This window comes from Arachis hypogaea, chromosome 19 (genome assembly GCF_003086295.3).
Source record: "Arachis hypogaea cultivar Tifrunner chromosome 19, arahy.Tifrunner.gnm2.J5K5, whole genome shotgun sequence".
In the NCBI taxonomy this organism is placed as follows: domain Eukaryota; kingdom Viridiplantae; phylum Streptophyta; class Magnoliopsida; order Fabales; family Fabaceae; genus Arachis; species Arachis hypogaea.
The window spans coordinates 156,900,790-156,912,409 of NC_092054.1; the positions used below are offsets into that span (position 1 = coordinate 156,900,790).

Below are 11,620 nucleotides of genomic sequence, written 5' to 3' on the forward strand. Positions count from 1 at the left end.
TAATTCATTTAACTAATGTTTAAATAGGGATATAGTGACATTATATAATTTGGAACAAAATAAATTCGATGAGTTAACCTCCTGTAAACGGTGTAAATTAATATTTAAATATTGAACTTCACTAGTTGCATGACAAGAAGATGATGGAATTCACTAGAATTTACAGTTTGATAAGTAAAAAAAATAAATAAATTGGAATTTACATCTTCTAAACCAAGACAAGTATGTATATGTAAATTGATAAGGTAAATAAATAATCACTTTTAAATTACACGTATCATAAAAAAAAAAATGAGAAATGCTAGAGAGTGATAGAATTTGTGATATTTTTTAGTCATTATCAATATTTTTAATGGTATGAGATGGCATCTAATAATGTAGTATTAATTATTTTGGAAAAGTCTAGAAACCAGCAACTTTGTTAAATTCTGTCCAGCATGTAACCAGAAAAAAAAAATGAACCATTAGATGAAATTTCATACCAATTTCACACCATTAAAACCATCATTAATGTCTATTTGATGGCTACAAATTACAAAAGTTGCTAGCCCCTAACATTCATCGATTATTTTTTCAAAAAGAATACTTCTAATACAAGATATTAGTTAATTTTGTAGAAACTAATTACACCATTAGGGAAAAAAAATCCTAAAAATTAACAAATTATTGGAGATGAACATTGAAAGACAGCGTGCATGTTTGACTATCCCATATCATATGTGAATTGTGAAGGGCGAATCAGGCATCATTATGGTGCTTTCTATGACCCATAATAATTAAACTAAATTAATTTTTATATAATTTTGTCCACTTGTGAGTTTAGTGTGGCTACAAGTAAGAGAGTCGGAGAGATAGAGAGAGAAAGAGAGAAAGAGAGAGAGAGGAAGAAGAGCGCCGCTGGTGGTTGGCGGTTGTTGCGATGGCAACCCTTTCCTCCATCCTCTTCTCTTCCTCTCTTTCTCTTTCCCCCCGCCACCACCTTCATCTTTCACCCACGCGCTTTCCCCTCTCTTTCTCCTCTCTACGCTGCACCTCAAAACCTGCAAAATCCCGAACTCCCCTTTTGGTCCTTGCTTCCTCAACCCCTTCCTACGAAAATTCCAGCTCCAAAAGGTTCTCCAAGGTACCTTTTCACTCTTCATCCTCTAAATTGTTCCCGTGCCTTCCTTAATTCCTTTCCTTTTGGGGATTATTATTTATAGCTGCATGCTTCTATGTCTAAACCTACATATTTGTATGTATTTATGCTTTGGCCCTCTCTTGTTGGAGTGGGAATTTGATTAGGGAGTTCGAAGTTTTATGTAATATACTTTCTGCTTTTCTGAATTTAGCTATTGTGTTCAGGAAAGCATTGTTCTTCGGGAAGATATGTAATTGATTGCTGAATCTTGCATGTTCTTGTTTGCTAGTTTCAGTGAAAAGAAACATTTATATTTTGTATTGTTGATGTAAGACTATAAATTGGATTACTTAGCAATAGTGTTGTTCAGTAATGATTTTCAAATATAATAGTGAGCTTGATTTGATAATGGAATGTCATTCTTGTAGAAATCGCTTCTTTCGGAGTTGATACAAGATATAGAACCTCTGGATGTCAGCCACATCCAGAAAGATGTTTCACCAACTACAGCGGATGCCATGAAAAGGACGATATCCGGTATGCTGGGTTTACTTCCATCTGATCAGTTTCATGTTATCATTGAGGCCTTGTGGGAGCCCCTCTCTAAGTTACTGATTTCTTCAATGATGACTGGGTAAGTTCATTGTGTCTGTGTCAATTGCCAAAAGCTTTGCTATATTTGTTGTCGTTCAGGATGCTTATTGGTCTGTTATCTTCTTGTAGTTGTTTACACACTACACTTTTAATGTAAATTGTGTTCTCTTAAGCCTTGTAATTGGTTTCTCCTCTTCACTAGGTTGTTTATATTAATGGACAAGCCGTGTGGAGAAGGGAGAGAATATAGATGTCCCAACTATATAATTGCATGAATGTACGTTTATTTATGTCCTCGAATTTTGTTGGAACTTCTGAGTAGTATTATCCTTTCTTGTATGATCAAGTTATATTTATCCAAATTTGAGTATATTTGAGAAGCATTTATTTTGTTTGTTGCAGGTACACACTGCGCAATGCTGAATATAGGCTTTGTCTTGAGAAAAACCTTGATATGTATGAAAGTGATACAGAAAAGCCAAAGGCAGAAAGTACTGGGCTTGACTTACAAGGATTGCTACATGACAGTGTAAATGTAATGGACTTCTGCACAAAGAATAATTTGTCTTCCAATGTTGAAAATCTTCATGAGGATATTGATCTTCAAGACCTAGGTGAAATGTCTGCCGAAGCTCAACAGTATATCTCCAATTTGCAATCTCGTTTGTCTTCCATTAAAAAGGTATGTTCTAAAATTGAGAATCCTACTTTGATAGTAGAAAGGGTTCAAGCTTGAGATTCCTAATTTGCAATGCTCTCTTTACTTGGTATTTTCTTTCTATTTATTTAATTTTCGGGGAACATTTGTGAAGGAACTCCATGAAGTGAAAAGGAAAAGTGCTGCACTTCAGATGCAACAATTCGTCGGAGAAGAAAAGAATGATTTACTGGATTACTTGAGATCTCTTCAACCGGAACAGGTTTTGCCTCTTTGAGTGAAGTTCTTAGCTGTTGCATTTCTATTTGGCCCTGGTTTCCCATCCTAGCATTTGTTTTCATTTATTTATTGAAAATCTCTAAAGGAGAAAAGTTTGGAATTTTGTGAAATTTTACTGTTTTCTTTGTTATGTCATGCATCTGTTGCTTATTTGCATGTTTTTGTCATTTTAAGTAATGTATATTTTGTTTTCTTTTAATACAACATCTCATATAATTTGGAACTTCTATGCTATTTAAAATTCATATCTTTTCCATCAAAACGTTGAAATTTCCAAGGATTTGACAAATTTAAATATCCATTCAAACATTTGAATAAGCAAGTTCTCTTGCATTCCTCATCATATTTGACATCACTAGTTTGTGCACAACTATTTCATTCAACTTTGTTTTCAAATTATAGTAGTAATTTAATTGGGTATGTGTGTGGCTAATGAGCAGGTTGCTCAGCTATCAGAATTTACATCCTCAGATTTGAAGGACACCATCCTCTCTGTTGTCCATGGTCTCCTTGCTACCCTTTCTCCTAGAATGCATTCTAGACCTTCAACTATGTCAGAGAATGCAACAGTTGGAGCAGCAAATGCTGGGAGTGAGGATTGTGCTGAAGTTATTGAGAACTCTTCGCTTCAATTCCAGCCAGCTATTTCATTAACTCGGGACTACCTTGCCCGCTTACTCTTTTGGTTAGTTTCTTTTTTCTGATTTTGATTATATACCTTCATTCTCTGTATATGTCTTAGTATTAGTTATATGCTAGAATGAATTTTAATGATGGTCAAAAGCAAAATAGAATTTACTATGAAGCTCAAAAGATTATTTACAAATTGCAATATTTAATACAAGGGATTCTGTATTGCAGTTCTCTGATGATGCTAATGTGATAAACGAACTAACCTTATCTTTCTAACCCATTCCCCTCTTGAATGAAGGTGCATGCTTTTGGGACACTACCTTAGAGGCCTTGAGTACCGAATGGAGTTGATGGAACTACTATCCTTGACGAGTGATGCTGATAATGATTCCTCTGGAAGTGAACAAATTGCTTGAATGCTGGTCAAATTTTGGTATCTTGCTATGTGTATAGACGTGTGGTTTCCGCACGTTTTTTGCATTCCAGCATGATGAGATTACAACAGAGACGCAATTTAAAGTTAGTGGAAACATCATTGCTCGCTACTGTAGAACACAAATCTTGCTTCGCTGTGGGCTGGTGATTATATCATAGAATATGGAAATGTTGTGACCAAGGAGCATGATATGCAAGATGGAGCTCATTATTTTTATCAGATCATGTGGTTAAAATGAAAAGGTTTAGCTGATCAAGAATTTTAGTGAATATATAACTAATTAATCCATTTTCACTTTAACTACAAGGTCGTTGGCTATACACTAGAGACATCTATACCAAAGTACTTAAAACATGTTCACATAATAAAAAGGGCAATTTACTGAAATAAATATTATGGCCTCCAAATTTATCAGAATACACATTTTGCAAAATGGATATCGAAATGCATTTTTTTCATGAACTATGTAAACCGCGACAGGGGTTTTGTTTTTAGTTGAACATTTTTCTAACCTGGACTTTCAACTTTTAACATAGTTTTCACTAGTTTAGGTGCTTCACTCATGTCTGACATCTCATCAGTGGAAAGCCTCTGACGCTTAACGACCAAGGTGTGGTTTTTGTTTTTTTATATAAATAAATAAAATAAAATGATTATTTTTTTAAATATAAAATGGAATTGCACATCATTTCAGTCATAGTGCCTGTGAATTGGAGATTGAAATCATCTTTTTATATCTGCCCAGAAATGAGACGCCTACAAAATAGAGCAGCGACCATTTTTCTGCTGTCGCAAGCGAAATGACTTCCATTAGAATATTAGGATAAATAAGGAATGATCATATTAAAAGGAATGATCATATTAAATCTTCCTACTTAAACAATAATAAGCTTGAATGTTTCACAAAAAAAGGAAAGTGGGTTGTTAAAAACAGGTTTAGATTTTGCTTTTCATTTTCATTTTTTAAAAATAATTTTTATTTTCAATTTTTAACATTTAAATTTTTTTTTTAAAAAAATACCTTATTTTTAAATGTTGAAAATAATAAAAATATATTCAGCTGGTCTATTTTTAAAATATATTTTTTAATATTTTAAAATATAAAATTATATTTTTATTAAATGTATGTTTTTAGTTATTTAATTTTTTTATTAAGTTCATAATTTATTTTTATATAATATCAAACATGAAATACATTTGTTGAATTTATAGTCAATTTAGTTCTAAAATTTAGGATTGAAAAAGTATATTTGTTAAATTTTTTTATTTAGTACTGAGTACGTATTACCTGAATTAAAAGAGTTATGGTAAATAATAGATTAACTTACTAGTCTTATTTTTTAATGGTTGACTTATATAAATTCAATTAATTATTTTAAGATTGTAATTTATTTCATATTTGATATTATATAAAAATAAATTATTCTTAAACTTGAAATAAGAATCAAGAGCATCATTGAGATTCCATTGATCAAATGACAGAGAACTTAGCCAATGAAATAAGCTAATAATTAGAGAAGGCATAACCTGAAAAAAATAAAAACAAAACTAAATAAATACTCTAAAAAAATTGATCTTTTGATAAAATTGAAACAAAATAATAAAAAAGGTCGTTGAAAAAATCAACAAAAAATATATATATAAAAAAAGAGAAAGTGAAATAACATGAGAATTGGAGAGCATGATGGGAGAATCAAGCAATGATGTAGGACTAATGCCAGGGCTACAGTGATGCAGAGTGATGCAGAACAAGAAAAGTGGTTTATGAAAGTTTGCAATTCACACATAAAACACGACACCCTATTACAATTTACATAGTTTATAAAAAAAATACATTTCGATATCCACTTTGTAAAATGTGTATTTTGATAAATTCAGTAAATTGCTCTAATAAAAATAAAATAAACTAAAAATAGAAAAAAGCATAAGCTCACATGCCCCAAGTTCCAAAAACAAATTATCCAGCAAAACTTCAAAATTATTGTTACATATGCTCATTATCCACTAACAAAGCATATGCTCATTATCCATTAGGAGTTGTTAAAGGGAAGGATGTGGTTACGGAATCATTGGCTCCTCACGTGCCTGATGGTCTTGTTAATGAGGCATGCATGGATGATGGAGAGGGCTGGCAACAAGTGCTGCGTAAGAAAAAATTTACAATGGGCCAGTCATCAGGTTTGAAGGACCAAGATGGAAAGCAGCACAAGTTTGGTTCGAGAAGAGTTCCAAGGCCCAATTTGCATGGTGATGGAGGCAAATCAACTGGCATTAGGATGGGGAAGCAAGAAAAACATGAAATTGCGCCATCTCCATCGCGCAGAACTCCTGCACGTCGTGGAATTTCTCTACGGAAGCGTCCTCGGCCTTCCTCCTTGCAGAACTCGCCAGTTGATAAAAATGGTGGCACAACGGAGGAAACCTTAGTAGATGGAAGCATGGCAAATGCAGTGTCAGGGGGTCCAAAGGTGGCAATTATTGAGGATCAGAGTGTGCCAGTACCGCAGGACAAACCACCTATTGAGGTTGGTGATTCTGTTTAGAGTTTATGTTCTTATTTATTCTGTCCCTATTATTTATGGATAGTTTAAATATGATTGTTTGGAATATTAGGGGTGCTTCTAATAAGTTAGCCCGGGTGCATTGTAAGGAACTTGTTAGGAAATTTAGACCTGTTTTCTTTATTGTGGTTGAAACTCACTCCCCTTTTCAGCATTTAAAATTATTTTGGGAAAGGTTGGGGTATCACTCTGTTGGTATAGTAGAGGCAGAGGGGCATAAGGGAGGTATTTGGTTTCTATCCTCTATGAAGGGTGTTTGTTGTAAGTTCATTGATGCTTTTGATCAGGGTGTTACTGTTGAGGTTCACTTTGATAATTTAATTTGGAGGTGTAGTGGTATTTATGGCAGTCCTCAATTTAATAAAAGGGTTCTCCTTTGGGATTATCTTGTTGCACAATCCATGGTTTTTCAAGGACCTTGGATTGTTCTTGGTGATTTTAATGAAGTCAAATTTTCTCATGAATCTAAGGGCTGTCAATTTTCTCATCAAAGAGCAGACATGTTTGCTACTTCATTAGGGGATAGTGGTTTGTTTGATCTGAAGACTATCGGGAGGCAGTTTTCTTGGTACAGGAGGGTGAAAAATTATGTTGACGTGGCAAAAAAGCTTGATCGAGTATGTATAAATAGTAGTTGGTTATCTATCTTTCCAGAGGCTTATGCAGAAGTTTTAAATAGGCTTCAGTCTGATCATTGCCCTATTCTGGTGCGTTGTAAAGGTCGTCCTCAGCCTAAAGGGAATCGACCTTTCCGATTTGTTGCTGCTTGGGCTACTCATCCTGGGTATAAAGATATTGTGAACCAGTCATGGTGGTCTGGTAATAGAGGAATTCATGGCAAGCTTTCAGAAGTACAGAAGAATTCACTAGAGTTTAACTCGAAAGTATTTGGTAACATTTTTGTTAAGAAATGTGAATTAGAGCAGCAGATTAATTATTTACAAAAGCGTTTGGAAGTAGTGGATAGTATTTATTTGCGTCAGAAAGAGCAACAGTTGCTTGATGATTATAATAATACTCTAGTGCAAGAAGAGCTCCTATGGTTCCAAAAGTCCAGAGAGCAGTGGGTAAGGTTCGGGGATAGGAATACAAGATTCTTTCATATTCAAACTCTTGCGCGAAGGAAGCATAATAAGATTCATGGCCTTTTTCTCAAGGATGGAGTGTGGGAAACTGATCCAGAGGTTCTGAGTCAAGAAGCAGAGTCTTTCTATAAAAGCTTATTCTGTCATTTGGATGATGTTGATTTGGGTTGCCTTGGTGATGTGCCTCTTCCTTCTCTGAATGAGGAAGCTTGTAATAATCTTACGGCACCAGTTACTATGGAGGAAGTTAAAACAGCTGTTTTTCACATGAACTCTTTTAAAGCTCCAGGTCCGGATGGGTTTCAAGCTTTCTTCTTCAAAGAATATTGGGAGATCATTGGTTTTGATGTTTGGAAGATGGTTAAGCAGGCATTCTCCGGTGTTACTCTTGATCCGAGAATGTTGGAGACTTTACTGGTTCTCATTCCAAAGGTTGAATCACCGGTATCTATGAAAGATTTCAGGCCGATTAGTCTCTGCAATGTAGTTTACAAGATCATCACGAAGGTCCTTGTTAATAGGCTTCGTCCTCATCTTGCGGAGATTGTTGGCCCGCTTCAAGGAGGATTTATTCCGGGACGAGGAACTCCTGACAACATCATTATTGCTCAAGAAGTCCTCCACTTTATGAAGAAGACTAAATCAAAGAAAGGCACACTGGCCTTTAAGATTGATCTGGAGAAAGCTTATGATAGAGTTGACTGGAGGTTTTTAGCTCATACCCTTAAGAGCTTTGGTTTTCCTATTCCTACACTTAATTTGATTATGAATTGTGTCACTGCTTCTTCCTTATCTATTCTTTGGAATGGGAGTCGTCTGAATGGCTTTACTCCTAGCCGAGGTCTTAGACAAGGAGACCCTATGTCACCCTATCTTTTTGTGTTGTGTATGGAGCGACTGGCATGCTTTATTAGTCATCAGGTTGATTTGGGCTTGTGGGAGCCGGTTGCTATTTCTAGAGGGGGACCAAGAATATCCCATTTAATGTTTGCGGATGACTTGCTTCTATTCTGTAAAGCTACAAAGAGACAAGTGCAAAATGTGATGTTGGTTTTAGAGAGTTTTTGCAAAGCATCTGGGATGAAGATTAATGTGGAGAAGTCTAAAGCGCTTTGCTCCAAGAATGTCTCTGCAAGAAGGAAAGAGGTTTTCACTGGGGTATCCTCTATCAGATTTGTCCAGGATTTGGGCAAGTATCTTGGAGTTACCCTTAGCCATTCTAGGGTGACTCGTTCAGCTTTCAATGGTGTCCTGGATAAGATTCGGAGTAGGCTAGCAAGCTGGAAAGGGAGTTTACTCAATCGGGCTGGTAGACTCTGCTTGGTTAATTCTGTTGCCGCTGCTATTCCCACGTACCAGATGCAGGTCTCTATTTTTCCCAAAGGAATCATTAGTAAATTGGAGTCTATGATGAGGAATTTTCTTTGGAAAGGACAAGTTGATGGAAGAGGATTGAATCTTGTTAGTTGGAAGGTACTGGTTACTCCAAAAAAATATGGAGGTTTGGGGATTAGAGATCCTTATTGTGTAAATATTGCTCTTCTTGGGAAGCTAGTTTGGACTTTTTTCCAGCAGCCAAACAAGCTATGGGTCCAATTATTGGATGCCAAATACCGATCATCTCTATATGACTGTTTTAGTTATCCTAAGAACAAGGACTCTCCCATTTGGAGGTGTCTTTGCAAGGCTTGGAAAGTGTTGAAGGATGGGTTTGCTTGGTGTATTGGAGATTTGAACCAGAATTTTTGGTTTTCTAGCTGGAGGAGAGAAGGACGGTTATCTAATGAGATGGATTATGTCCACATTTCTGATTCGAATCTCCGGATACAGGATATTTGGTCGGTTGGTAGGTGGCATTTGGATACTCTTTATTCTCCTTTATCTCAAAATCTAAAAGATAATATTCTCTCTTACAATCCAGATGAACAAGCAGGTCCGGAAGTGGGTTGGTATTGGAGTGGGTCTGCTGCCAAAGTCTATGACTCACGCAATGGTTACTTGTGGTTGTGTAAGCAGCTGTTTGGTTGGGAGGAGAGGGAGAATTGGCTTTGGCTTTGGCGTCAGCTTGTTCCGGAAAAGCATAAATTTTTGGCTTGGTTGTGTCTTAAGGAGGCTCTTCCTACTGCAAGTTTTCGCTTTAGAAGAGGGATGTCGTCATCGGATATGTGTCCAAGATGTCTTTCTAGCCAGGAATCGGTTATACATTGTATTCGGGATTGTCCAAAAGCTCAGCTTGTCTGGCAAAGGTTGGATATTCCTTGTCATCCTTTGGATTTGAAGAACTGGTTCTTGTATCATAGCAGAGAGCACCCGTTCAAGTTCTTTTCGGGACTTTGGTGGATATGGCGAGCAAGGAATAACGACATCTTTAATCCCCATGAAACTTGGCCTCCGGAAAAAGTCATTTGTCTGGCATTAACTTCAGAAAAGGAGCTTAGAAATATTTTTGAATTACAACGTATGTCCCTTCCCTCTACTCTAAATGGTTTTTGGAATCCCCCATCCATTGGTACTTTTAAGATTAATTGTGATGCTAGTTATTTTGGTTCGGGTGATAGTGTTGGTTTTGCTTGTGTTATTAGAGATTGTAATGGGAGCTGGCAAAGGGGGTGTTTGGGAATGATTGAGAGTAATAGTATTCTTCAAGGAGAATTGTTTGCTATTTGGAGAGGATATCTCTTAGCTTGGGATGTGGGTCAACGAGATGTTATTTGTGAGACAGATTGTGTGGAAGCATTTAATCTTGTTACTCAAGATGGTTTTGGGTTTATTGATCCACTGGTGCTCAAAATAAGAGATATCATGTATTGGAATTGGCGTGTTGACTTTCGTTTGATTATGAGAGATGCAAACACGGTGGCAGATACTATGGCAAAGATGGCGATGAAGTTACAACTTTCGCATGTGGAGCTTCTTTCACCTTGGGAGGAGTTTAAGAGTAGTCTTAAACGGGACTGTCCCTCTATTTAAGCAGTTCCTTGTTTTATTTTTTTTGTTTTTCTTTGTTTAATTTATTTCAGTCACCAAAAAAAAAAAAAAAAACAGTGGATGTGCTAACACAAAACTAAATTGGTAATGCTAAAGAGAAAAAAAAAATCGTAAATTATGACTGTTTTTAATTAATTTTTTTTTATCGTCGTTCGTTTTCAATGCTGATCTACGCAAGATTGTTGAAGGTTGGGGTTAGATTACAGCAGGAACAACTACCAAAAGTTATGTTATCCATCATATTTTTGTATGTTTTTTAGGCTAATTTTTTTTTTATATTGGTTAAATATATGTGTAATACATTGTTATTGGAAAATTAGGTATTTTTTTTATATGGTGTTTTATTCTGATTTTTTTAATGAAAAAAATAAATTACAAATCGGAGGGTCCGATTTGCTTAAAGAAAAAATTAAATTTCAAATCGGAGGGTCTAATTTGTATTTTTTTTTTAATTTGTTAAAATAAAAATCGGACGGTCCAATTTTAACATTAAAAATTTTTTATTTTCGAAATTACAAATCGGACCGTTCGATTTGTGATTGTTTGTTTAAACTTCGATTTGTGTCATCTCGTATCCAAATAAAACACCTCTCTCCTCACACCATATTGTCATACACGTTTCTCTCTCCCACATGAAAAATCAAAAGCTCGTTTTCTTAGACTATAACTGATTTTATTGTCAGAATTCTCTGTAGATACCACTCCTAGTTGATTCAAAGATTGTGACTGGCTTTGATCTTTTTCTTCAGGTGGATTAAATGAATTTTGAAACGATGTTGCCTTTAATAACCATTGCGAAGATTGTGAAGATCCCACACCTTCGAACACAAGTTGTATTCACAACGAAACCCTAGTTTGAATGCAACCAAACCGCAAATCGTACATGTATTACATTTACAATAAGTCTCCAATTGGAATGAAACCAGACCACCACCATGCATGTTCAAATTCAAGCATTTACAATTTGAACTTTCTTAACTAATTTGAATCACTTTGCATCCAAATTAATTTTGGTTTTCTTCTCAAGTATGAACTTCTGCAGCATCTCCGTGCAATCAGGTGACAAGTCTACGGCGGATCCCTTAGGGCATGGACTCAATTCATCCAAAGCTTGTAGAACCAATCAGAGGTGGCGCGGAACAAAGAAGTCGCACTTGTTGATGGTTCGGAGAATGCATTCCACTCTTCAGAGTAATTGAGATTGATGTAGTTGCAGAGGGGGCTGTAGAGGTATGAGTATACAGTTAATCAGTTGATTGGAATGAA

At 35.7% G+C, this 11,620-nt stretch overlaps 1 protein-coding gene across 1 annotated transcript; it reads left to right on the top strand.

Moving 5' to 3' along the window:
• The first annotated feature begins 701 nt into the window (after positions 1–701).
• Positions 702–4,111, top strand: LOC112775401 (uncharacterized). Its single transcript, XM_025818987.3, has 6 exons — positions 702–1,123; positions 1,549–1,754; positions 2,117–2,396; positions 2,527–2,634; positions 3,092–3,336; positions 3,583–4,111. Exons 1-6 carry the CDS (start codon positions 920–922, stop codon positions 3,698–3,700), a joined length of 1,161 nt encoding a protein of 386 aa, XP_025674772.1. The 5' UTR covers positions 702–919; the 3' UTR covers positions 3,701–4,111.
• The last annotated feature ends 7,509 nt before the right edge of the window (positions 4,112–11,620 follow it).